Consider the following 24,754-nt stretch of genomic DNA (forward strand, 5'->3'; position numbering starts at 1 on the left):
CCCCACCCACTTCCCCTCTACTTTACACTGTTATACTAAAATTAATCCTGTTAAAACTTCAAAACAAATAAAAAAGCTTCTTTGTTTTACAAGTCATTTCTGACAGTTTATAGTTGGAAGATCTTACATTTCTGTGACTTTGGATTTTGTGTGTCCCTAGGACTGATGGCTCTGCTTTATGTCTCTGTCCTCTGCCTCTAGGCAGAAGGTAACCTACAGCCTCCCGGGACACCAGACCTGTGTGGACATTACCCATGGTGACCAGTACAGCTCTAGTCAGTGATCAGGGCCAGGATGGAGCCATCAGAAGCAGGCCAGAGTACCCTGTGCCCAGAGTGGGAGCCCCCCTCTCCCTATGGACTGCCTGGGAACAAGCCCTGCTTTCTCTTCTGCCCAGGGAGGCCCCCCAAGCTCACCAGGATCAGGTGGTCCATGAGGGGTCCTGGCAGAGATAGGGAGCCCAGGGCGTTTGGTATTTTGTGTTATTTGTTGACTTATTTCTTGTGTGTGCTCTACCATAAATTCTCCAAAATTCATAGTCATGTTTGCGTTGCTCCTCGCTCTCTGATGCACTCAGTGGTAGGTCCTGGGCTGAGGGTTTACAGATATCTGTTGCTAAATGTCCCAGCAGTGTAAAACGAGGCCGTGGGTGCAATGGCGCAATATGCCACACGGGGGCGCACGCACGCACGAGGAGCCTCAATCCATCCCATAGTGCCCCGCGGCCGCCCCACCGCGCAGGCGCAGTAACCGCTCCTCCGCGCAGGCGCAGTGGCCCCGGCGTCCTCTGCAGGGCGAGGTGGCCGGGACGCCGCGGGAATCCGATACCGGCAGCGCGCCCCTCCTGTTCACGCCCGCCGCAGCCATGCCGGATTCCTGGGACAAGGACGTGTACCCCGAGCCCCCGCGCCGCACGCCGCAGACCTCGCTGCCCAACCCAATCACCTACTTAACGAAGGCCTTCGACCTCGTCGTGGACTGGCCCGTGACCCTAGTGAGAGGTATGGGCCCGGGATTCCGCTTGCCCTGCGGAGACCCGCAGTCCTCTCAGCTCCCGCGTCCCGTCGCCCCCCACCCGGGACCACCCCCTACTCCACGCCTCTGCCCCCACCCGAAGGCCCCGGAGCTCCTTTGACCACTCTGCCGCAGTCCTCTGGGACCTGTACCTGCGCCCCCATGAACTGTCATTTCTTTTGGCGACCCCACTGCACCCCGCGCCCCTTCGCCTCTTCCTGGGACTCCCTAACCCGTCTTAAACATTATGGGGGTTAGGACCCTAGTCTCCTGCGAGGCACATCTACATCTACTGGATGTGCACAGTAGATGCTCAACTCAACAGAGTGCATGGAAATGAACGGATGCTCGTTTGCATATTTTTAGGATGGTCATTGGCCCTCCTTGAGCTACTGGTTTTTTTGGTTTTTGGTTTTTTTTTTTTTCGCGGCACTGGGGTTTGAACTCAGGACCTCACGCTTGCTAGGCAGCAGCTCTACCACTTGAGCCACTCCGCCAGCCCTGGGCTACTGTTCCTCATACGCAGAGTGAGGGCTGGAGGAAATACCCAAACTCCCCATCTCTGTTCCAGAGAATGCTTCATGCAGCCACTGGTGACCCGTATTGCCAGCGCCCTGGGCAGCAGCAAGGGTGTGCTGTGTCCTTAGTCACAGTGCCAGGCACTGCATCTATTCCATTAGGCAGCTTATTCGTTCAAGAACAGAACATTTGGGGTGCCTAGCATGCTCAGAACGCTCTTTGCTTTTTGTTTTTTCCTTCCCTGTGCTGGTTACTGGTTACTGGTGGTTTCTTTTTGTTGAATTGCCCAGGCTGGTCCCCCAACTCCTGAGCTCTAGAAAATCCTTAGCCTACAGGCACTGCTGACTTACGGGTAGTTCTTTGGTTAGAAGGGATTAAGTATACAAACCAGACCTCCAAGGGTCAGGTGTGGTACAGCAGTGGAGCCAACTCCCTTTCTTGCAATGGTTTACAAGTGTCTTCTATCTGAATGCATGAAATCTTAGTCCAGCTAGTTAATTTGCCAGTTGGGAACCTGAGGCTGGAAGATCAGACCAGTTCTGGAGGTGGCTTGCTAATAGGGACTCCTCGCCTACATAGTGGGATTCCTGTGCTGTAGGATAGATGGGCTTGCAGAGCTGGGTCCCAAAGCCTGCAACTCCCCACCTGCTTCTTAGTCTCTGTCCCTTCTGTGAATGAGGATCTGCCCTGCAGGGTTATTGGGAGCACAAGGGGAAATACTGCAGCCGGAACTGAGGCAGTGGACTTCACCATGTTCTTCACAAGATTATGCTGGCCTGCACACTACCTGTTTCTGTATAAGCTTAGAACATTTTAGGCAATCTACTCCCAAAGCTAACCCGTGGGTTGAGTGGGTTTCCTCTTTGCAGAGTTTATAGAGCGGCAGCACGCCAAGAACAGGTACTATTACTATCACCGTGAGTTCCGCCGTGTGCCCGACATCACAGAGTGCAAGGAGAAGGACATCCTGTGCATGTTTGAAGCAGAAATGCAATGGAGGAGGGACTAGTAAGTGAGCAGCAAGCAGTGCTGAGACCTGCCCTGTATACCTGGGAATGAGACAGGCCAGTCCTTTCCTTGAAGCCAGCCTCTTTTTTCTTTCAGCAAAGTTGACCAAGAAATTGTCAACATCATCCAGGAGCGGCTTAAGGCCTGTCAGCAGAGGGAAGGAGAGAGCTACAAGCAAAACTGTGCTAAGGAACTGGAGCAGTTCACCAAGGTGGCCAAAGCCTATCATGACCGCTGTGAGTTAATCCTGCCCCAGTGCCACCACCCAGCTGTGGGCCGTGTTGCCTTCACTGCTCAAAGACCAATTAGGAGAGCCACTCACTGTCTTTGTCTTCAGCTTATTTTTACTAGCCACTTGATTTCCTTAGACCTGGGACTCAAGACTCTTTCATGGTAGAAGTGACAAGTCCTCTTCTCCGTCTCCTTCCCAGATCATGACCTGGGTGCTCATTGTTCTGCCAGAAAATGCCTGGCAAAACAGAAGCAGAGGATGCTGGAGGAGAGAAAGACTGCTAAGGAGGCTGCTGCTATCTGAGACTGTCATGAGAACTTGTGACTCATCTTATTGCCGAAATAAAGTTGATATGACCTGCCTGTGTTTCTCATTTCCTGTGTCAACCCTTTTCCAGATTTAAGCCACTACTGACTGGCCATTAGACAGGCAAAGACAACCATTAACAGGGTTAATTCACTTTTATTATTTTCATATTTTTAAAAAAATCCTATGTTGTAGCCACAGCTGGAGCCTGGGTCCTCTGCACAGACACTCTGGTATGGGTTTTCACAAGATGGTCAGTGAATTCCTAAAAAGACAAATGGAGCTTTGTAGCACACTTGCTTAGGCATGAGAGTCTGGCCACAACGTTGGGCCAAAGACAATCCCACTGGCTGGACCAGCAGTACCTGATAGGGAGACTTGGTGAACACGGTCTCTTTCCAGAGGTCGGGGGTCAAGTAGCTGTAGGTCTTGGAGATGGCATCAAAGGTGGCCTTAGCTACAGAATAATTGGAAGGGTTGGTGGTCAGACTTAGGGTACCTACCCCCAGGCCAGAAGCTGTTGCACTCCTAGGAACAGAGAGGCCACTTTAGGGCAGGTCTGCCGTGCATTAGGAGGGCCTTCCTCTCTCTCCCTTAAAATACGCCAAACACACACTGAGACTGTGTGATCGAGCGGAGCTGAGAGAGGCCATGGTTCATCCTTGTGTGTGCCACCTACCAAAGTTGCCCAGGGTGGCAGTGCAGCCCCTGGCTGAAGTGTAGCAGTCATCAATACCAGCCATCATCAGTAGCTTCTTGGGCACAGGAGCCGACACGATGCCAGTGCCCCTGGGGGCAGGGATGAGGCGCACCAGCACAGAACCACAGCGGCCTGTCACCTGGGAAAAATCAGGAGACAGTCAGGAAGACAGGGTCAGTAAGCAGTGGCTTCATTAGAAGTCTACTCACCACTACTTAGCCTACCTTGCATGGGACAGTATGAGGCTTGCCAATCTTGTTCCCCCAGTAGCCTCTCCGCACAGGGACAATGGAGAGTTTGGCCAAGATGATGGCACCTCGGATGGCAGTGGCTACCTCCTTGGAACACTTAACACCCAGCCCGACATGACCATTGTAGTCCCCAATGGCTACAAATGCCTGTGAAGAGACATGTGTAAAATGGCAGATAATCCTCCACGACAGTGGTACACACACTGGCCAAAGCCTGTTGTGCCCTTCTAGGCAAGAGTGGCCACTGTGAGGCCAATCCATGGTCCTAAGGAGCTCTTTTCTCTCTCTCCCTGTACGAAAGTCACACGGATGAGACCTAGTGTAACTATGCAGAATGAGAGAGTATCATCCAGCCCTGCTTGCACAGAATCGCTGATACCTTAAACCTGGTGCGTTGGCCAGCCCGAGTCTGCTTCTGCACAGGCATGATCTTCAAGACCTCATCCTTGAGGGACGCCCCCAGGAAAAAGTCAATAATCTCAGACTCCTACAAGAAACCAGGTTTGACAACGTTAAGTAAAAAACTTAAAAAGCCAGTAGGGAACTGCGGTGAACCCTCCCTCACCAGGCTTCCTAGCAGTAAGTAGAAATAACCGTCTCTCCTAGACCCCACGCAATAACCGATGTCGCAGGTGCACGCCCATGCATAGTCCCTCTAATAGACATTGGACCCGTCCCTGTAATGTCACCGCGCAAACGGTACTCTTTGAGGCTGGCTGATGCAGCAGTACCTTGATGGGCAGGGAAAAAAGATAGATCTCCTCCAAAGACTTGATCTTCATGTCCTTGACCAGACGGCCCAGCTTGGTGACAGGGATCCACTGTAGGGAAAGGCACCGGTCATTAGGACCGCCTCCGCAGCACCGCCCCAGACCGGTCCCACATGCTACCAGAACCTACCTCCTTATCTTCGGCCTTGCCTCCACGAGCCCCGCGGCCCCGACCACGACCCCGACCACGGCCGCGACCGCGGCCCCGGAGGCCACTGCCGAAGCCTCCACGGAAGCCGCCGCGGCCTCCAATGCCTGGGCCCCCGGGGCCTCCAGGCCCTCCCGCTGCACCGGCGTCATCCGCCATTTGCTATGGAAAACGACAAGAGCCAACCAGTCAGCGGGGCCTTGGCTTCTGCAGCCGCCCAGACCCAGCCCTTGCCCGATGTCTGCGGATTCCCGCCGCCCAAACAGCAAGCCACCGCCACTACAGAACCAACTCACGTGTTTTTTCCGGAGAAAGAAGAACGAGCACCGCCCGGAGAAAGTTTTTATAGTCTTCCAAGCGCCGCGAGATCTCGGCTGCCCCGCGCGAGCATCCAGAGGCTGCTGTGATTGGCTCTTCGGTTCACGCTCTGCGGGCGCCTGCGCATCTGCCCTCGCCGCGGCCGGGGCGGGAGGAGGTCGCTATAAATATGCGCGCTTGCCTGGCTGTTCTTGCTGTTAGTACAGATGCTCGTCACTTGTCTTCTTCTTAGGTATGTGGGTCCCACTGGTGACCTGGGGGGAGAGGGGGACTGGCGTTCGTTGAAAATCATCCCCGGCTTTGGCCGTGGCCGTGGGTGAGATTCGGCGCCCAGAGCCTCCAGGGGCCTCAGCTCACCACCCACTGATCCAGTGTGGGACAGTGAAACCCAGACCCCGACAAGCCCTGGCGCAGGTGCTCGCGGTCTGGCCTCTGGTCTCCGACTCCTGACCCCGTTTTCTTTCCGCAGGTCGCCCCGAGCCGGATGCTGACGCCTCCAGGACTGCGGGGGTAGAAGAGCTCGGTTATCCTTACATTTCAATTAAAACTGTTTAACCGCGTGTATGTTGGTCAAGTCCTGCCCGTCCTCCCTGCCTGGAAACATAGCATTTGTTCTGGCTCTGGTAGGGAGAGCCACTTGGGAGCTTGACATATGATTCCTAAGTCTTAGCCAGGCTTGGGAAACCTGGTCTGCTTATCCGTGGCCCAGGTCAGGCCCCCAAACCAGTAGCAAGAGTGGAAATTAAGAGCTGAGTTTTCAGTGGCTTCCTGCTGCTGTCATTGCAGGGTCGGGTTTAAGTTTTGACTGCATAGGTTTGGGTGAACTTGCTTCCCAATGATGGCTGAGCCTGCAAGAACGTCTATCACCAGGCTGGATCCCCACCCCCCTCCACAACGCACTTTCTCAAAGGCTCCAGGTGGCAAACCTGCTCTGAGGGACTTTTCCAACAAGCTGAGCCTTCTGCTGTGGGGCAGCAAGTTGCATCTGGAGCTAGTACTTAATCATGGCTGTTAGTGAAGAAAACCCATGGATTGATTTCTAAATCCCTAAGGCTACTGAAGACCTGGCCACCTGGCTGACACTATCTGGAAGGACCGAAGTCCCTATGATCTTGTTGGCCTTGGGGAAACAGCCCCTAGAACCTTGGTTCCCTGCCCAGTGCTGGTTGGTGGTCACGTGTCAGCCACAGCCAAAGCAGGAACGGGGGAACATGGACCAGTCTAGATACTGCCTGCCATTAGAGGGCAGCAAGGGTTAAATGGCTTCAGGGTCCCAGTGGGCCCTGGACTACAGCTGTGATTGGCCTGAGCTGGACAATGCCTCTGTGATGTCGGCCCACCCCTGCTGTGAAATGGAGGCTCCTGAGCCCTGGGCAGCAGTGGAGTTGCCGTCCAGATACAGATCATGGTAAGTCCTGCCCTGAGATTTGTTCCCGGCTGCAGGTAACCTATGCTGCTGACAGGAATGGATCCCGCTCTGAGAAAGGATTGATCCCTGTATGGGTTGAATGAAGAAACCTTTCAGAAGGCCGTAGCTGGGTCTAATTTAGGGCAATTTCACTTTATCCAGCGAGGGACTGGCAATCCTGGAGAAGTCTTAACCCCTAAATCTTCTCCCTAAAAGTGGGTGCTGACTCAAGCCCTCTACTTTGGGCTCTCCTGTGGCCTACCTCCCCACTCAAAATTGCTGGGTATGAATGGAGTAGGGGCTGGAGCCTGATCCCAGCGAGATCCTGATGCAGGCTTGGCCTTTGCAGAGTGGCGGGTATGATCTCAACCTCTTCACCAGCCCTCCTGACTGCAACTTCCTCTGCTCCGTCTGCCATGGGGTTCTCAAGAGGCCAGTGAGGTTGCCATGCAGCCACATCTTCTGCAAAAAGTGCATACTCCAGTGGTTAGCCAGGTGCTGCTGGATACCCAGGGGGCTGAGAGGGCAGCGGGGGAGCTTAGGCCATTTCTGATGACCCAGAATGGGCATGTTTGTCGGACTCTGGGTCCCAGTGGCCATAAGACTGAGCTGTAAAACATGGGACACTGAAGTTGGGTCCTCTCACCCTGTGGTGTCTGTCTACAGTCCTTAGAAGCCCCTAAGGACCATGAGCTCCCTAGAGGACCCTCATGTCTCCAACTGGAAAGAAGGGACCACCTGGGAAACCTGTCACCTCTGCTTGCCCCTTTTCTACCCCAACACTCCCTCCCACTTGTGCCTCCTTCCAGACAAAACACCTGTCCATGCTGCAGGAAAGAGGTGAAAAGGAAAAAGATGGTCCACGTGAATAAGCTCCGGAAAACCATTGGCCGTCTAGAAGTCAAGGTAGCTCTGAGCATCCCTTCCCACCACCCGTCTGGGGTTGGGCAGAAACAGGAGAGGGGGCAAGGAGAATCCATTCTTCCGAGATTCACATGGAGCCCCTGGGCAGCAGGCCTAGCTGAGTTTGAGTCACAGCTCTACTGTTTTATTTGCTGAGTCCCTGGGGCTTCAGCTGTTAAATGAGAATTATAGATGAATTTTAAAGGAAGAAGTGTTTGGTATCTGAGCAGCACTCTTCAGGCCCTTCACTTCACAGATGAGACTAGGCATTTAAAATAAAAAGCTTTACAAACACCAATCACTTAACAGACCAACCCAGCTAGGCCTTCCCTATTCTCCAAGACTTAGGTCTGCTCCCTATCCTGGAAAATTTAACATCTTCCCACATCCAAGAATTTCCTCAGCTGTTCTCAAGGAGTCAAAAAAGCTTAGGAGTTACTCAGTTCACAGATTCCTGATCAGTGGAATGTCATAAAATTGGGGATTCTGTGGGGTGCCCAGCTGGCAATGCCTGACCTGGTTTAGCTCACATGGAGGTTTCTTGCACCCACAGTGCAAGAACGCAGAGGCTGGCTGCTTGGTGACATGTCCCCTGGCCCATCGCAAGGGGCACCAGGATGCCTGCCCATTCGAGCAGATGACCTGCCCCAACGAGGGCTGCACTGTGCGGGTGCCCCGTGGAGCCCTGGCTGAGCACCGCCAACACTGTCAACAAGGTGGGGAGCAGCGCTGCGTCCTGGGCCTGGCTGAGCGTGCACACCGTAATTGCCACCATGAGCTGCGCAATACCTGGAGCGCGCGCCAGGAGCGCAGCGGTAACCTGGTGCTGAGCCTGCTGCGGCATGTGCGCCGGGTGCATCGCACCACCAACCTCATCCGCAGGCAGCTGGCCCAGCTCGGAAACTTCCTGGGTGCCGCGCAGGACGAGGCCGAGACCATTCTAGAGGGCAGTGTTGTGACGGAGGTGTAAATAGAGGGTTAAATAAATGCGGAGCCCAGGCCAGGCCCACCTCACCACCTCTGTGCCTGCTGGTCTAGTGCACTGTCACATTTGCTGCCCCTGTGAACTTCCCCAGGCACGTCTCCCCCTTACACACCCACTTTACCTTTTATCCCCCAGCTTTTAAATTCTTTCCTCTACTGGGTCTTAACACTGAATAGTTCTGGAAAGCTCTTTCCTTCCTTTCCATTTGCTTGCTTGCTTGCTTTTTTCCTCTTAATGTCTCTTCTTCCACTTGTTCCTCCAATCTGTTTTACCAGTTTCATGACCAGTAGCACAAACAGCTCAAAAGCTTGAACACAGAGTAAAAACCAACTCCTGGTAATGGCTCACAAGGAACCTGAATTCTCTGTAGCTACCTGTCTCTGTGGGTCTGGGCCAGTGGCTGTCCTTCAGCCTGAGCAGAACTTCTAGAAAACCACAGGACTCCATTCACTTCAGTTGCTCATGTGTTGCCTTCTCAAAGAAGCCTCCTTCACAACTCCATTTAAACCTGTACCTCCTGCCCTGGGCCTCTTCCCTGGTGATCTGCATTTCCACAATCATATAGTCTGATTACCTCTCACCCTCTGCTGCCTCCTGGAAAGTGAGCAAGAGATGAGATTTTTTTTTTGTTGCATGGTGTCAGGGCCTTCGCCTTGAGCCACTCCACCAGCCCAATTTTTTTGTGATAGGGTTTTTTCGAGATAGGGTCTTGAGAACTATTTGCCCAGGCTGGCTTCTAACCACTATCCTCCTGATCTCTGCCTCTTGAGTAGCTAGGATTACAGGCATGAGCTACCCATGCCCAACTGAAATTTATTCATTGATGTATTTCTCACATGGGACTGTGGCCCATACAGAGATAGGTTCCATACAGAGATAGGTTCATGACTTAATCCAGTCACTGATTACCCCACCGTGGCTGCCTCCAAGCCCCAAGAGGCTGAGGGGTAGAAGCAAACACTTCCAAATGTCTTTAACAAAAACTTGCGTTAAGAGGCTCGGCACCCCGGTGGCTCATGCCTGTAATCCTAGCTACTCAGGAGGCAGAGATCAGAAGGATGGATGATTGAAGCCAGTCCAGGCAAATCGTTAACTAGCTCCTATCTCAGAAACCCATCACAAAAAAAGGGCTGTCAGAGTAGCAACCGTGAGCCATGAGTTCAAATTCCAGTGCCGCCAAAAAAAAAAAGAGCAGGGCGCTAGTGGCTGCACACCTGTAATCCCAGCTACTTGGGAGGCTGAGACCAGCCCAAGCAAATAGCTCAAGCAATAGTTCCCCATCTCCAAAAATAAATGGGCTGGAGGTATGAATCAGGCGGTAGAGCACCTGCTTTCCAAGCGCGAAGCCCTGAGTTCAAAACCCAGTCTCCACCAAAACCAAGACAAACTTTCTTTAAAATATAATTCCAGTACCAGGAAGGCTGATGCAGGAGGATCACAAATTCAAGGTCAATCAGGGCTCCATATCGAGACCCTGTCTCCAAAAAAAAAAAAAAAAAAATAGTTTGACTTGGGGGGGACGGGGAGAAGAAGTCGGACGAGGAGAGGAAGACCGCCTGCCAGCCTAGCCTGCACCCATTGGCCAGGGCTACATCCCACCATCCAAGTCAGAAACAGCCACTACCCGTAACAAAGATGGCGCCCAGGGCGCATGTTCTGATGACGTAACAGTAGTCGCTGTTGGTGACATCATCTCTGCGTGCCGAGAGTGTGGAGCTCCGCGCCGGTTACCGTCACGAGGCGGCTGCTGTGTCGGCTGCGGCATGGCTGAGACTGCGGCCAGAGTGGGCAGCTTCAAGGCTAAGTGAGTTCGGGCTGCCGGGGCTGCGGGCACCGCCTGGGGAGGAGGACGGGTTCGCTGCCGTAGTAACGGAGGCGTCCGGGGTGCGCGTGGAGCAATGCTGGCCGTGGGTTGAGCACCCTTTCGGATGAGGGAAGATACCCGGTCTGCGGGATCCTGGACTAGGCCGCGGTTATAGGAGGCTGGAGAGCCGGCACCGACTGCTGCCGGGGAGGGCGGAACGGAGTCTGGCCCCGCAAAGACGCAGCAAGCGTCGGTACTGAGACAAGGAACCGATTTTAGGGACGTGGAGTGGGGACGAGAAACCCCAGAGGAAGGGGAAGGGAACTAGTTGAGCACAAATCGGGACTGGATTGTGACGGGAGTCCAAGAAACAACTGTGGCAGAAGGCCTGGGGAGCTCTCACCGGCTGTCCCGCCTCTCCAGAGAAGTCAGGAGATGGGTGGGTCCGCAGTGGTCCAGGGGACATTGAATCCTGTGCTCATTCAGTCCTCAGCTGGACAGCTCGTGGTTAGTGCCTGGGTGGGAACAAACTCAGCTCCCATATGTGCACAACCTCACGGGTTAAAAGTCACTTCCGTTAGTCCTTGAGTAACTTTGGATTGTGACAAGCAGTGACAAAAAGAAGCTGGGAGCTGACTGCATCTCTCTTGGAGGGCTGATCCTGTCTTGGCTGGCAGGCTTCTGGGGAGTGGAGTGAACCAGTCATTGGAATCTGGGAAGAGAGACCCAGAGACCCTTATGCCTGTGCCCTATATGTGTTTTAACTTATGGCACAGGGAAAAGACCTGTGGCAGGGGCTGGGCCAGAAGGAATGATATGCAGTGTGGGGCATGAGCGGGAAGGAAGGTGGGCACAAGGTCTTGGAGGCATGTAAGGAGAGGCCAGTAACATGGTCATTTGCTCTAAAAGCTAAGTGGCAAGCAGTAGGTAGGGCACCCAGTAAAGAAGTGAAACACCATCCAGAGGAGACCTCTGCAAGGACCTGGACTAAGGTGGAGGAAGGAGAAGAGAGTGAGTCAGGTTGCAGAAAGGACAACTGCTTGGGGAGTGGGATCAGGTGAGGCCAAGGCTGGAGGAGGGAACCAGAGTGGGGAGGGGGGAGTACTAGGCCTGACCTCCCACAGTCAGCAGGCAGCCCCCAGTCTGAAGACTGAGCTGTTGGGTAGCCTGATTCAGGCCCACTTCTTAACACTGGAGGACCCAGTGTAGATCATTAATCAGCTCCAGGTCTTAACCTCTCTGTAACATAAGGGGTAGCAGCACCCACACTCAGGGCTGCTAGTTGTCCCCCTGGGTCCCTGCTGCTGCCCAGGCACTCTGCAGAGGTATTGAGCTCACTTCTGGGAGAGCACCCAGCACAGGGGTTAGGTGATCGCTCATTCCTGTTCTCTTTCCAGCTATGCTGTGGAGCGCAAGATTGAGCCTTTCTACAAGGGTGGGAAAGCACAGGTACCAGACCCAAGGGACTGGTAGGGTGGTGGGGCAAGCAGGGGCTGTGTAGCAGGTGTCAAGTGTTGCCTTGGCTGAGACCCCTCTGTCTTCAGCTGGACCAGACTGGCCAGTACCTCTTCTGCATTTGTGGTACCAGAGTCAATGTCCTAGATGTGGCCTCAGGGGCTGTGCTACAGAGCCTGGAGCAGGTGAGGGCAGGCAGAGGCGGGTGGGCAGGAATGAGGGAATAGTGGGGAGGGCAGCCCACTCTCATGGAGCTCTGGATTCCTACTCATCCCTTAGGAGGACCAAGAAGACATCACTGCCTTTGACCTCAGCCCTGACAATGAGGTATGAGAGCTAGGGGCCGGAAGTGAGCTCTGGTACCTCCCTTCCACATTTTGAATTGATGAAGGCGGGTGCCTCATCCCTGAACTGCACCCTCCCCCCAGATATTGGTGACAGCCAGCCGAGCACTGCTGCTGGCCCAGTGGGCCTGGAGAGAGGGCGGCATCACCCGCCTGTGGAAAGCGATACACACAGCTCCTGTGGCCACCATGGCCTTTGACCCCACCTCCACGCTGCTGGCCACAGGTAGGGCTGCAGACAGGCAGGTGGGCTGGAGAATACGGGCAGGGCTTTGCACACACACTGTCACCTCAAACACGTTCCCACAGGTGGCTGTGATGGGGCTGTGCGTGTCTGGGACGTTGTGCGGCACTACGGGACACACCACTTTCGGGGCTCGCCTGGTGTTGTGCAGTGAGTGGGGTGGTGGAGGGCAGGTGGGCAGAGGCACCCCTTGGGCAGCACATCTCATCTGTCCCACACCTGTCTGCAGTTTAGTGGCCTTCCACCCGGACCCTACTCGCCTACTGCTCTTCTCCTCAGCCGTGGACTCCGCCATCCGTGTGTGGTCACTGCAGGACCGCTCATGCCTGGTCATGCTCACTGCCCACTACAGTGCTGTCACTTCACTGGGCTTTAGTGCTGACGGCCATACCATGCTCAGGTCAGCAGCCAGCCTCACGGGCGAGGGAAGGAGGTGGGCTCGTACGGGAGGCCCGGGCCAAGTTGCCAGAACTGAGGGAGCTATGTCTCCTCAGCTCTGGCCGAGACAAGATCTGCGTTGTCTGGGACCTTCGGAGCTGCCAGGCCACAAGGACTGTGCCCGTATTTGAGGTGGGGGAATCCATGGGCCAGGGCTGATGAGTTGGGCAGGGGGTGGAAGGCATGGCTACAGCCTTTGATTTGGCTCCTCCCCAGAGCGTGGAGGCTGCTGTGCTGTTGCCTGAGGAGCCAGCACCTGCACTGGGTGTGAAGAACTCAGGCCTGCACTTCTTGACAGCTGGTGACCAAGGTATATAGGGCTGGCCACAGAGCTCTTGGGCTCTTGGGCTGTGCACAAGAGCTAAGGTAAGCCTGTGAGTCCTAACAGCCCCTGTCCTCACACAGGGATCCTGCGTGTGTGGGAGGCAGCTTCTGGGCAGTGTGTGTACACCCAGCCAAGGCTTCCAGGCCCAGGACAGGAACTGACCCACTGTGCCCTGACTCACACCGCCGGCATCCTGCTCAGTGTCACCGCCGACCACAACCTCCTGCTCTATGAGGCATGCTCCCTGCAGCTGCAAAAACAGGTGAGCACCTACCCCTTCCCAGCCCAGGACTGGGGGCATAGCCTTCCATTTACACAGGCCCTAGCTCTGACCTTCCTGCCACCACAGTTTGCTGGCTACAGTGAGGAGGTATTGGACGTCCGGTTCCTTGGGCCCAAGGACTCCCACATAGTTGTGGCTTCCAACAGCCCCTGCCTCAAAGTGTTTGAGCTGCAGACATCAGCCTGCCAGATCCTCCATGGCCACACAGGCAAGTGAAGCCTGCTGACACCCTGGGGCCTTGCCTGGAACTTGATTGCCCCCTCCTTCCTACCAGCTTGCTACACTGACCCCTGTCCTCTCCCTTCCAGACATTGTCCTGGCCCTAGATGTGTTCCGGAAGGGGTGGCTCTTTGCCAGCTGTGCCAAGGTGAGGTCCTATGAGAAGGATGAAAGTACACACCTCTCAGGTGGGGAAGCCAAGGCAATGGGTCTATGGCCCATTGTCTCTCCTCAACCCCTCCTCTCCCCAGGATCAGAGCATCCGGATCTGGAGGATGAATAAGGTTGGCCAGGTGGCCTGTGTGGCTCAGGGCTCTGGGCACACACACAGTGTAGGCACCATCTGCTGCTCTAGGTAACAGGTCAGGGCTGGATCCAGGGGGGTCAGGAGGTAGAAGCTCAAGCACGCTAATAGGGTTCTAGCTTGGTGGGGGGAGCAGTGGGGAGGAGGAGGTGGTGATGGCTTTGGCCACTCTTTGAGGCTCCAGCCAAGGAATGTGGAACAGAGAACCCCAGCTGCCATGAAAGGATTCTTCAGAAGTGGCCTTAGAGTAAGGTGGACAAAGAGGAAAGGGCATTGGGGTAGAGGCAAAGACACTGAATAAGTCAGAGAAGGTATTCCCTGCACTTAGGGCTGGGGTCCCATGGTTGGGATCAGTTTGCTGGGCATAGTGGCACTGAGGGTGACAGTGCAGGCAGAGGATTAGAGGCATGTGGGGGTAACACATGCCAGTCTTCATCCTGGGGCAGCCTCTGTGGTGTGCTGGCAGACAGTGCCATCTGGGCCTCAGCAGTGTCTCCCTCTCTGTGGTCATTCTGCAGGCTGAAGGAGTCCTTCCTAGTGACAAGCAGCCAGGACTGCACTGTGAAGCTGTGGCCACTTCCTGAAGCCCTGCTATCCAAGGGCATGACCCCAGACAGTAGCCCCACTCTCCTGCAGGCCCAGACCACCCAGCGCTGCCATGACAAAGTGACCACATCTGACCCCTGGGGTGGGAGTATAGTTGAGCCCTTGCTAGGATAGGGGTCTGAGTTGCTACCTGCTTCCGTCACCAGGACGTCAACAGTCTGGCTGTTTCCCCCAATGACAAGCTGCTGGCTACAGGCTCACAGGATCGTACAGCTAAGCTCTGGGCCCTACCGCAGTGCCAGCTGCTGGGTGTTTTCTCAGGCCACCGACGTGGCCTCTGGTGTGTCCAGTTCTCGCCCATGGACCAAGTGTTAGCCACTGCCTCTGCTGATGGCACCATCAAGCTCTGGGCACTGCAGGACTTCAGCTGTCTCAAGGTAAGCAGCATCCTCTGGTCCTAGTCCTCCCACCTGATGCCATCTCACACCCTTCACCTCTCCTGCCTCCACAGACATTTGAGGGGCATGATGCTTCGGTATTAAAAGTGGCCTTCGTGAGCCGTGGCACACAGCTGCTTTCCAGGTGAGTGAACTGGTGGCATGTGGGAGGGGTATCCAGTGGGGGGCAAGCTCCCACACTGAGTCCCTCCCACTTGCAAACCCAGTGGCTCTGACGGGCTTGTGAAACTTTGGACTATCAAAAACAACGAGTGTGTGCGGACACTGGACGCCCATGACGACAAGGTCTGGGGTCTGCACTGCAGCCGACTGGATGACCATGCCCTCACTGGCGGCAGTGACTCCCGGGTCATTCTCTGGAAGGTTGTGGGCTCTGAAGGGAGAGGGAGGGGTGGGGGAGGGGGAGACAAGGTTGGTGCCTGTCTGACCCAAGTCTGATCCCAGGATGTGACCGAGGCTGAGCAGGCAGAGGAGCAGGCCAAGCGGGAAGAGCAGGTGGTCAAGTAAGCCTGGGCTCAGCAGCAGTACCCCTTTGCATGCCGCCGGTTTTGCAGCATAAGGAAACAGGCTGGGCGGGGCTTAACTCCAGTAGGTGTGTGCAGGCTCAGGCCAACAGAGCTGCCTTCAGCCCAGATAAGGGTCCCTGATAGCCCTGTCCTTCTTCCCCTCCAGGCAGCAGGAACTGGACAACCTGCTCCATGAGAAGCGATACCTGAGGGCACTAGGCCTGGCCATCTCCCTGGATCGGCCCCACACTGTGCTGACTGTTATACAGGGTGAGTGCCTGCTCCAGGAGCAGACTTGGGGTGGGGGTTCGGGGACTATCAAACCCCTTCCTCGAGCTCAATCAGACTTCCCTCCCACAGCTATCCGGAGGGACCCTGAGGCCTGCAAGAAGCTAGAAGCCACTGTGCTTCGACTGCGGCGAGACCAGAAAGGTCCCGGGCAGGCTCGGGAGCCAGCGGGAGGGAAACAGGGTGAGATAGCCCAGCAGGCATGGTAAACCCCATGTTGCCCACAGAGGCCCTGCTGCGCTTCTGTGTCATATGGAACACCAACTCCCGGCATTGCCATGAGGCCCAGGCCGTGCTGGGTGTGCTGCTGCGGCATGAGGCTCCTGAGGAACTACTGGCCTACGCGGGTGTGCGGGCTGCACTGGAGGCCCTGCTGCCCTACACTGGTATGTGGGCACAGCCTGGGCAGGGAGCAACCTAGTGGGTACATGGACCTCTGACCATCCTGTGCCTTCCCCCAGAACGCCACTTTCAGCGGCTCAGCCGGATGCTGCAGGCAGCCACCTTCTTGGACTTCCTGTGGCACAACATGAAGCTGTCCCCTATCCCTGCTGCCCCTGCAGCCCTCACAGACACATAAAGGTGTAGTTTTCTAAAAATGCTGGCTCCTTGTGTAGATGTGGGAAATCTCCCCGAAGGACCCTTGACCACCTAGGATGTGTCTGGTCTCAATGCCCAGCCCACCACTGCTCCAGCCTGGCAGGAGGCCTCACAGTCCCTGACAACACAGTGAGACTCGGGTCATTCAGAAGTTTTATTCAGAGGAAATGGGACATTGCTGCCTCCTGGCCCTGCCAGCCAGGGAGTCCCACCCTCATCTGTTCTCCCAACCCTGGGAAGGTGCAGCCACCACAGGTGGTCCCTTGGGTCTGGATCCTCTGCCTGTGGTCGGGGTGCACAGCACGGCCTCCTTGCAGGACTGCACACACACTCAAGGGGGCCCCCACTGCCCAGGGTCCCTCTGAAGGGCCTTGCGGGTGATGGTACAGCAGCGACTCTGGATGGCACTCGGCTTGGGGCGGGCGGGCACTGCTGGCCGAGCAACCCTGACCTCATCCGCCTGGTCCTCCCCACCGAGGATCCCTGGCCCGCTTAGGAGTGCACCCAGCCCTTCCGGCTGCAGGAGCACTGCAGGGAGCAGACCCGTCCGGCCACCATACCTGCAAGGAAGGCAGGGCTTGGTCAGGGATCTAGCTGTTGCCCCATGCTCCTCCCCCAGGCTGGGCCTGCCACAACTCCGCCCCACGCACCTGCACAGCCACCAGCCCCGGTCCGAGGTTTCCAACACGCGCACACGCGCCCCTGCAGGAACTGACAGCTCATCTGCACGGCTACTCTCGTAGGCCCGAGAAGCACAGAACTGAGTCCCTGGAATGGGTGTTTGGAGGTCACCAGTGTTCCCACCTTTGTATGGGCTCAATGCTCTTGGCTACCAGGACCACTCTTAAACCCACTTGGGCATCCCTGTCATGTGGGCACCTAGCACAAGCCCTAGGCCCCTGCCATCACCCCCTCCAGATGTGTGTGGTTCCTGTGGCCCAATCTTGTTATCACAAGGTCCGTGCTAGTGGTGGGCCTGGGGTGGGGGTTAAACTCATACCACTGCTCCCCAGAGCCATGCCCGCCTCCTGGCTCTGGCCTGGTGCTATCTCCAGGTAGGGAGCTGGAAACCAGGCTGTCTGCTGGTCCTTGTTTGCCACCAGCCACCAGCCTGTGTAAAATGAAGAAGGGGCTCACATCCTGTGGCACGCTCCTATTGGGAGCTAAAAGTCAAGTCCCTGGGTTCCTGTCTTGGTGACCCTACCCGAGGGGTGTCGCAGCAGCACATCCAGGCTTTCCTGGGCCCGTGTGTGGAAAGACCTGCCCCGCGTGTCCTGGGTGTGGAAGGGTCGCAAGCAGCGCAGGCTCTGAGCCTCCAGGCTGTGGATGGCAGGGCTCTCTGCAGGGCGGGATGAGGGTTCCTCAGGGGCAGGCAGGATCACTAGGCTGGGAGGGACAGCAGGTGAGACGTGAGTAGGTGGGCGAAAAGGGGCCTGTGCCCCCACAAATTGTTCCAGTCTCCCAATCTGCTCCTGCTCATCAGCCCTGCCAACAAGTGAGGAGAGCTGGGAGTAAGGGTGTGTGAGTGAAGCACCTGCCAGGAGGCAGCGCAGGCTCCAAGTCCAGAGGTTGGGGTGCAAAGAAGCCAGTGAGCATGGGGCTCTGTGACACACGATCAGAGGTTGCCAGCAATGCCCGTGCGTAGGTGTCCAGCAGCCGCAGGCGCTCGAGGCCCCGGCCAGTGCGCCCCCCGCGCACTAGCAGCGGCATGTCTGTGGGCACAAGGAAGATGCACTGTGGGACCCAGTCGTCCCCCACCCCCCACCCCGTTGGGCTTTGCTTCCCTGCCCCTCCTGGGACCCTGGGGTGCCTGACCTGGAAGCTTTGGGAGAATGCGGTCAGATCGTCGCAGCAGGCCCGCCTCCACTGGGAAGTTCCTCTTGAGGATTTTCTGAGGGGCAGAAGTGGGTTGTCTGAGAGCCCAGCCAACTCCCGGGGGAGGAAAGGGTCTCTCCAGGGCACTAGGGGCTGGAAGCCCCGCGTGGGCAGAAATTGAGGCTCTGGGGTGGGGGTCATTAGTGAGACATACTAAGAGGCAGCCTTTTTTTTTTTTTTTGGTGGTACTGGGGTTTGAACTCAAGACCTCACACTTGCTAGGCAGGTGCTCTACCACTTGAGCCACTTTTTTGTGTGTGTGTGTGTGTGTGTTCGGTATTTTGGAGATAGGGTCTTTATAACTATTTTCCCTGGCTGGCCTCGAATCTTGATTCTCCTGATCTCTGTCTCCTGAGTAGTTAGGATTACAAGTGTTAGCCACTGGTGCCTGGCTTGCCGCCTTTGTTGGGAGGTGGGAGGGGAGGTTTGGGACTGCTCAGTCGGAGGTTGGCCCCAGGATCACTTACCTGGAACTTCCTGAACTCATCCCAGCTCCTGCGCACGATGGTGTCACTGCCGTCCGACCAGCGCACGGAGAAGGCAAATGTCTGCACGAGAAAACATTGGGGGCACCTGATTGAGAATAGGCAGACACCCCTTTCCTCCCCCTTGGGGATCATCAGGAACCCTGTATGGTCATACTTGGAGCCTCTCCGTCTGCACTAGAGCCACTGCACACACCGACACTGGGTGCCTCAGACCTGCCATCACTGTGGCCTCCTGCGTCCTGTGATTCTGGAGTGTGACAGAGGATCCTGCAGCGTCCCTGCCCTTAATGGGACTCTGAGCAGCCGGAAGAGTGGACTGAATGGAATTCCCCAACAGTGCCCCAAGCTAGGTCCTGCACAGTAGCCACACCCTTGGGGCCCAGTTTCCTGGTTGGCCCCCAAGCACAAGATCTAGAGAGCTTGACCACAGGAGCATGGGGCTTGGGGGGCCCAAGGCAGGGTGGGTGGGATGAGGGAAGAGCTGACCGTCCTGGAGGTATGGGTCTGTCCTGAAGCAGGGCACTGGAGGGGCTGAAACTGCTACTACCCGGGGCCTCCCTCCTGAATCTGGCCAGAGCGAGGAGCAGGAAGACTCATCAAAGTGCCGCCTCACCTGGCCCCTCTCTCGGCTCTTCTCCTCCCCCCATCCCCGACAACCCCTTGCCAGGGTGTGCCCTACAGCTGTCTCTGAACTCTGTGGGGCCTCTGCAGGTGCTTATGACTTCAAGTGCTTTCTCAACCTAATGTGGAATAAAGAGTCTCTTATACCCCCAAGTCAGACAGGAGGAAATTTGTGTTAAGTGGGTAATTCCCGTGATGTTCTAGACAAACTGGGGGAGGGCTGGACCGCAAAGCCTCCCTCACGGGTTCCCTTACAGGGGGAAGAAATGGGGCAGGAGGAACTATCCATTTTTTGGTCATTGGCACTTGAGGTCTGGGAAGGTGGTCACTAGGACTGCTTTGAGAGATACTTCTGGATACGTGATTTGTCACAACTTCCTGCAAACATAACCTTTACTGTCAGGAGTGACCCATTCCATCCCTAGGGTGGAGCAGGCACTGTAAGCCTTGGACAGAGGGCTTGCCCTGGTGCTCTGCTTCCTTATAGTGGAGATTTTTTTTTTGGAGTCCCAAACAACCCTGCTGCAAGGCAGTTCCTGGTTCTGGGGCCACCAATTCTGCATCAAGATTCTTCTCCAGTCCGTCTGGAGGGGTCAGGTTCTGGGGCATCCCTCCAGGAAATTGTCTCAACCTCAACAAAGAGCCTCTTTGTATGTCCCACCAGTGGCTCTCTCTGAAGCCCTCCAAATTCCCCACTGTTGACCTGCTGACACAAATGACTAGGAAAGTGTCTTTAACCCAGTTGTTACCCTCCCCAACTCAACCCTGAGGGCCCCTCTGGCTTGGCAAGGTCCAGGGTGGGACAGACCCTGCTCCCCTGTGTAGGGATCCAGCTTGACATGATAGGCGGATACAGCCATTTTGGTTGCAACCTCCAATGGCTTGCCAGATAATCCTAGCACACATTCCAAACCTAATAGGATAAACAAAGTCATTAAGATATCTGAGCCAGGCGCTGGGGGCTCATGCCTGTAATCTTAGCTACTCAGGAGGCAGAGATCAAAGCCAGCCCAGGCAAATAGTTCAAGAGACCCAATCTTGAAAAAAACCCATCACAAAAGGGGCTGGTGGAGTGGCTCAAGGTGTAGGCCCTGAGTTCAAACCCCAGTACCAGAAAAAAAAAAAAAAAAAAAGAAAAGAAAAAAAGCCAGCTGAGTGTTTCCTGGCAGGAACTGACATTTGACAAAGTTTTTGAGAGAGCCCAGGTATGTGCCCATTGGCCATGGGTCACCTTTGTCTAGCTTACAATATAAACCCCTTCCTCCTGCACCAAAGTGAACACACTTCAGTCTGTAAGCCCCTAAATTGTATTTTGTGCAATCCTGGACTTGGTCTCTCAGCACCTTTTGCCTTTAGCAGCTAGTTCTTATTCACCAGCTTTTCTAGAAATCCTGGAAGACAGGAGAGAAGTTAGGGAGAAGGACTAAGTACTAACAGAGACCTATCAGGAGGAACCTACCAATCCAAAATCCTTCCCACTTGTTCCTCCTTAGCCCCTACCCTTCTCTCACCAGGACAACTACAATCCCAGCCTCATCCCTGTGGATTTGGCAAGGGGTTCCTCACTTGCTCCTAAGAAATCCACTTTCCCTATGATAACCAGAGGAATCTACAGAACAGAAATAGAATCATTGTACTCCATCCCTACATCATCCAACACCTTCCCACTGCTTTTAGAATAGATCCCGATTCCTACAGCAGGTGACAAGGTCCGTGGTGGGCCCACACCCACCTCTGGATCTCCCCTCCATTCCCCCTTCCCAGAATGGTGCTCCACTGGCCTATTTCTGCAAAATGCCAAGACCCTTTAACCTTGGGCTTGGGCTCAAAGGTGCACCTCATCCTACAGGATTCCGCCTAGGGTTCCCTCATCAGAGAGACCTTCCCTATTTCCAAACCCTTTGCATGGATCCCACCTGTCTATAAGTAAACGTTTATTAGCGACTGGGCTTTTTTCTTCTTGAGCTCTGATTGGACTATAAGCTAAGGTCAGGTCAGGGACAGAATCATTTCCTATTCTGCCCAAAGCGAGACCCAGTGCTGGGAGCAGAGTAGCCACTGCACATTTAGGAATGAATGAACCCATGAAACGAGGAGGGGGAAATCTCTGAGGCTGCTGCCTAGATGGGATTGGAGGCGGGGCTCCTCTGATGCCGCGACTCCGCCACGCATTGACAGAGGGCCGGTTGCCACGGTGCCGGTCACAAAGACGGTCATTGGGTCCTAACGCGCACCTGCCTCTATGCGGTCACGCCAAGCGCCGCGCTGCCATGGCGTCGGCAGGTGGCCTGGCCGCCCAGTTGAGGGCACAGAACCCGGACGCGGGCACGTGAGACTGTCCGAGTGGAGCGATGGGGGCGACCCGGGCCGCATCCCCGACCTCGTCTCAGCCCGAGGGTTCAACGCGGCCGCGGCGCGTCTTCCACAACACGCTGCTCTTCTACTGGAGGAAGCGCGAGCGTCCGCATGGACGGCGCACGGCGGGCCCGGCCCGGGCAACGAGGGCCAAAGGCGCCAGGAGGGCCCGAGCCTCGGACCCCGATGCCACACCCGCCCAGGCCTCCGGCACCGCCCCCGGCCAGGCCCGGGCCTCCGGTCCCGCCTCGACCCGCCCCGCAGCCACGCGCTCCGCCTCCACCCGGGCCGGGGCTGCGGCCTCCGGTCCCGCCCCGACACCAGGCACCGCCTCCGGCGCCAGCACGAGCCCGGCTCCGGAGCGCTCTCCCGGCTCCTGCGGGCGCGCGCTGGCGGCGGCGCGCGCGCTGGCCTGGAGGCCGACCTGGAGGCCCCTCTGGAGGCCGTCCTGGCCCGGTAGGCTGTGCGCGGGCAAGATGGCGGCCCCCGGCGAGCCGGCGCGCTTCTCTCGCGGCAGCCTCTTTTCTTTTCTGCCGGGCGGCGTGCGCTCCGAGGTGGCGGATGACTTGGCGACCGACGCGCGGGGCCGCGGCGCGGGGCGCAGAGACTCCGCCGCCCCGGCCCCGGCCCCGGCCCCGGCCTCGGAGCCGCAGGACGCAGAGGGCGCCTCTCGGAGGCGGCCCTGCCGGGCCTGCGTGGATTTCAAGACGTGGATGAGGACGCAGCAGAAGGTGCAGACACGCTCCCGCCCGACCTCCCGGCCCCGGCCCTGCGCCGCACACCTCGTCAGGTGTCCCGGGCAGGCCTCCCCGGGCCCCGGCCCTCTGTGTCCAAACCTGCCCCCCCCCCCGACCCCCAGGTTCCTTGAACTTTGAGCTTGCAGCCGCACTCGGCCTGGATCGGCTGCAGGACTTCTGTCCCGACTCAGTGGGCTGCTGGGGCGGAGAAAGAGGGAGCTTCCTTTCTTTCTTCTTTTTGCTGTGGTTGTTGTTGTTGTTTCTTTTATGTGGTGCTAGGGATCGAATCCGCGGCCTCGCGCATGCTATGCAAGCGCTCTGCCACTGACCTACATCGAAGGGGGAACTCTATGGGCTTCTGTTTGGGGGAGAGTGAACTGACCCTTGGTCGGCCTACTTCTGCAGAGGGACAGCAAGTTTAGGGAGGATTGTCCACAGGATCGAGAGGAACTGGGCCGTCACAGCTGGGCTTTTCTCCACACCCTGGCCGCTTACTATCCGGACCTGCCCACCCCAGAACAGCAGCAAGACATGACACAGTTCATACATTTATTTTCCAAATTTTATCCGTGTGAGGAGTGTGCTGAAGACATAAGGAAGAGGTAAGCTGTGACTGCAGGTTGATGTCATATCAGCCAAGCTGCCTGGGTCTTCCAGAAAGGATATATATCCCTTGTCATCTCCCTTGCTTACCATTCTTGGGGCCTCTGGGCAGGTTAGCCAAGACTCCACTTTTCTGGATTGCTGGCTTTAAGAACAGGGGAACCTACTGCTTTTGCTCCAAAGAGCCACCTTTTCTTCATTGAGACACTCCATGTTTCCCATAGGCAGAGCTACCATGCCATTTGAAGCCTGGACAGTTAGAATGAGGGCTTTTGCTGAACTGGGGCACCATGACCTCAGGTGCTAAGAAACAGTTAGGTAGTTGTGCCTGGCCCCACCCTCTGCATTCTGCCTGGGGCCAGAGGCTGGGCAAGGCTGCCTAATTATTATAAGGTTGTAAAGTTGCCTGGTTTATGCTTTAATGTCTTGCCCTGGGCTCTTGTCAGGGTTTGTCAGGTGGGTGTGTGAGCAGCCCTTGGGAGTCCATCACCCTCAGGAAACCACAGGGTCTGTCCTACTCTTGGTATTCCTGTCCCGTGGAGCTTGAGGGTCCACCCAGGTGTGCCTTAGAGCAGCGCCCCAGCTCCTCTCCCTCAGAAGATGGCGAAGACACTGCCTCTTTACATCCTCTGCTCCTCCCATGCAGGATAGGCAGGAACCAGCCGGACACTCGCACTCGAGCATCCTTCTCCCAGTGGCTGTGCCGCCTGCACAATGAGGTGAACCGTAAGCTGGGCAAGCCTGACTTCGACTGCTCAAAAGTGGATGAGCGATGGCGTGATGGCTGGAAGGACGGCTCCTGTGACTAGAGGATGGCCTGCCCAAGCCTGGGGGGGTGGGGCAGTCAGCCAGGGCTTGTTAGTGGCCAGGCTGGAGAAGGGTGGGGCACTGATTAAAGTACATCTGAACCAGAGCCTGTCTTCTCAGTTGGGTGGTCCCCAGGACAGTACCATGGGCCTCCCTTCAGGTTAGAGTAGAAGTGGAGATGTCCACTGCAGGAAACCCCTGCTGAGATCCTGTGGCACTGTAGGTGAGGGATGCAGGAGCAGCCCAGGCTGCCTCTTGCCATTCTGGCTGCAGCCTCTTGTCACTAGGTCATACACAACACAGGAAGGCAGCCAAGCCTGGCCTGGGTTTTCTGTGCCTGCCCTGTGAGGCCAGGCAGTTGCCTTTCCATTATAGGTGGGACACCTGCGGAGCAGTGGACTCAGCGGCCCTGTGCTGTTGGCACTTCAGAATTGTGGGCTGGAGGCAGAGCTGTTCCCACAAGGAAAGCTCAGGTAGCATTTTCTCTGAGGGTCCTCCACCATGCCACACATTGCCTGCCTGGCACAAGGCCTTCCATAACTGTTCGAGTCCTGTCAGCAGGGGATCCCAGGAGCAACTTCCTCAGAGTCTGAGACCAAAATAAAATGCTGGAGAATGCCTGGTTTCTGTGTGCTTTGTGCTGGGTCTTCCAGGGAAGGATGGGCCTGTTCTTGCCTCTGTGTTCTGGTTCTTTAGGAGCAGGGAAAGGTCCTGAAGTGGAAGCAGGCCAGGGTTGTTCTGGAACAGCAGGGAGGCCCAGTGGCTGGGGCAGAGGGAGCCAGAATTGCTGAGGGCACTGGGCAGAGGAAAGGCGAGGCCAGATGGACCAAGGTGTGGAAGGCCCCAGCAAAGGCAAGTCCCAAGGAATGGCAGATTGATATGAATTTGAACG

General features: G+C 56.2%; 6 protein-coding genes and 3 non-coding genes across 13 annotated transcripts; 5 read left to right on the forward strand and 4 right to left on the reverse strand.

Annotated features, from left to right (window-relative positions):
- Positions 1–754: 754 nt before the first annotated feature.
- Ndufb10 (NADH:ubiquinone oxidoreductase subunit B10) lies at positions 755–3,138 on the forward strand. Its single transcript, XM_020169419.2, has 4 exons — positions 755–1,001; positions 2,403–2,541; positions 2,638–2,777; positions 2,973–3,138. Exons 1-4 carry the CDS (start codon positions 866–868, stop codon positions 3,074–3,076), a joined length of 519 nt encoding a protein of 172 aa, XP_020025008.1. The 5' UTR covers positions 755–865; the 3' UTR covers positions 3,077–3,138.
- A 77-nt stretch (positions 3,139–3,215) lies between these two features.
- Rps2 (ribosomal protein S2) lies at positions 3,216–5,134 on the reverse strand. The gene is made up of 7 exons (XM_020169417.2): positions 4,931–5,134; positions 4,762–4,851; positions 4,410–4,517; positions 4,004–4,177; positions 3,759–3,918; positions 3,445–3,536; positions 3,216–3,344 (listed from the first exon to the last, which is right to left on the reverse strand). The coding sequence occupies exons 1-7, from the start codon at positions 5,105–5,107 to the stop codon at positions 3,264–3,266; spliced, it is 882 nt and encodes a 293-aa protein (XP_020025006.1). The 5' UTR covers positions 5,108–5,134; the 3' UTR covers positions 3,216–3,263.
- Positions 3,595–3,728, reverse strand: LOC141418691 (small nucleolar RNA SNORA64/SNORA10 family). The gene has a single exon (XR_012443348.1). It is a non-coding gene; the product is annotated as a small nucleolar RNA SNORA64/SNORA10 family (small nucleolar RNA).
- LOC141418690 (small nucleolar RNA SNORA64/SNORA10 family) lies at positions 4,243–4,374 on the reverse strand. Its single transcript, XR_012443347.1, has one exon. It is a non-coding gene; the product is annotated as a small nucleolar RNA SNORA64/SNORA10 family (small nucleolar RNA).
- A 213-nt stretch (positions 5,135–5,347) lies between the features above and the next one.
- Positions 5,348–8,547, forward strand: Rnf151 (ring finger protein 151). 2 transcript variants are annotated; one of them, XM_074060102.1, is made up of 5 exons: positions 5,348–5,498; positions 5,736–6,674; positions 7,024–7,169; positions 7,484–7,580; positions 8,131–8,547. In XM_074060102.1, exons 2-5 carry the CDS (start codon positions 6,672–6,674, stop codon positions 8,545–8,547), a joined length of 663 nt encoding a protein of 220 aa, XP_073916203.1. In that variant the 5' UTR covers positions 5,348–5,498; positions 5,736–6,671. The 2 variants fall into 2 exon arrangements, with proteins under 2 accessions (XP_073916203.1, XP_020024974.1); XM_020169385.2 differs by lacking the exon at positions 7,024–7,169.
- Positions 5,543–5,670, forward strand: LOC141418739 (small nucleolar RNA ACA64). Its single transcript, XR_012443384.1, has one exon. It is a non-coding gene; the product is annotated as a small nucleolar RNA ACA64 (small nucleolar RNA).
- Positions 8,548–10,231: 1,684 nt separating the features above from the next.
- On the forward strand, positions 10,232–16,375 carry Tbl3 (transducin beta like 3). The gene is made up of 22 exons (XM_074060098.1): positions 10,232–10,366; positions 11,764–11,815; positions 11,911–12,006; positions 12,101–12,148; positions 12,250–12,391; positions 12,475–12,559; positions 12,639–12,809; positions 12,904–12,979; positions 13,064–13,157; positions 13,253–13,434; positions 13,522–13,663; positions 13,764–13,822; positions 13,926–14,029; positions 14,497–14,644; positions 14,731–14,961; positions 15,036–15,106; positions 15,189–15,345; positions 15,427–15,485; positions 15,655–15,758; positions 15,849–15,920; positions 16,004–16,162; positions 16,238–16,375. The coding sequence occupies exons 1-22, from the start codon at positions 10,326–10,328 to the stop codon at positions 16,354–16,356; spliced, it is 2,412 nt and encodes an 803-aa protein (XP_073916199.1). The 5' UTR covers positions 10,232–10,325; the 3' UTR covers positions 16,357–16,375.
- Positions 16,376–16,517: 142 nt separating this feature from the next.
- Positions 16,518–19,197, reverse strand: Noxo1 (NADPH oxidase organizer 1). The gene is made up of 8 exons (XM_020169383.2): positions 18,894–19,197; positions 18,719–18,799; positions 18,192–18,267; positions 17,911–18,088; positions 17,581–17,762; positions 17,377–17,487; positions 17,027–17,144; positions 16,518–16,936 (listed from the first exon to the last, which is right to left on the reverse strand). The coding sequence occupies exons 1-8, from the start codon at positions 18,957–18,959 to the stop codon at positions 16,708–16,710; spliced, it is 1,041 nt and encodes a 346-aa protein (XP_020024972.1). The 5' UTR covers positions 18,960–19,197; the 3' UTR covers positions 16,518–16,707.
- A 2,865-nt stretch (positions 19,198–22,062) lies between these two features.
- Positions 22,063–24,480, forward strand: Gfer (growth factor, augmenter of liver regeneration). Of its 4 annotated transcripts, none has more exons than XM_074060099.1 (3): positions 22,063–22,446; positions 22,858–23,054; positions 23,707–24,480. In XM_074060099.1, the coding sequence occupies exons 1-3, from the start codon at positions 22,192–22,194 to the stop codon at positions 23,771–23,773; spliced, it is 519 nt and encodes a 172-aa protein (XP_073916200.1). In that variant the 5' UTR covers positions 22,063–22,191; the 3' UTR covers positions 23,774–24,480. The 4 variants fall into 4 exon arrangements, with proteins under 4 accessions (XP_073916200.1, XP_073916201.1, XP_020025004.1 ...); XM_074060100.1 differs by having other exon boundaries at positions 22,067–22,446; positions 22,891–23,054; XM_020169415.2 differs by having other exon boundaries at positions 22,113–22,446; positions 23,702–24,480.
- Positions 24,481–24,754: the final 274 nt, after the last annotated feature.

This window comes from Castor canadensis, chromosome 17, assembly GCF_047511655.1.
Source record: "Castor canadensis chromosome 17, mCasCan1.hap1v2, whole genome shotgun sequence".
NCBI classification, from domain to species: Eukaryota; Metazoa; Chordata; class Mammalia; order Rodentia; family Castoridae; genus Castor; species Castor canadensis.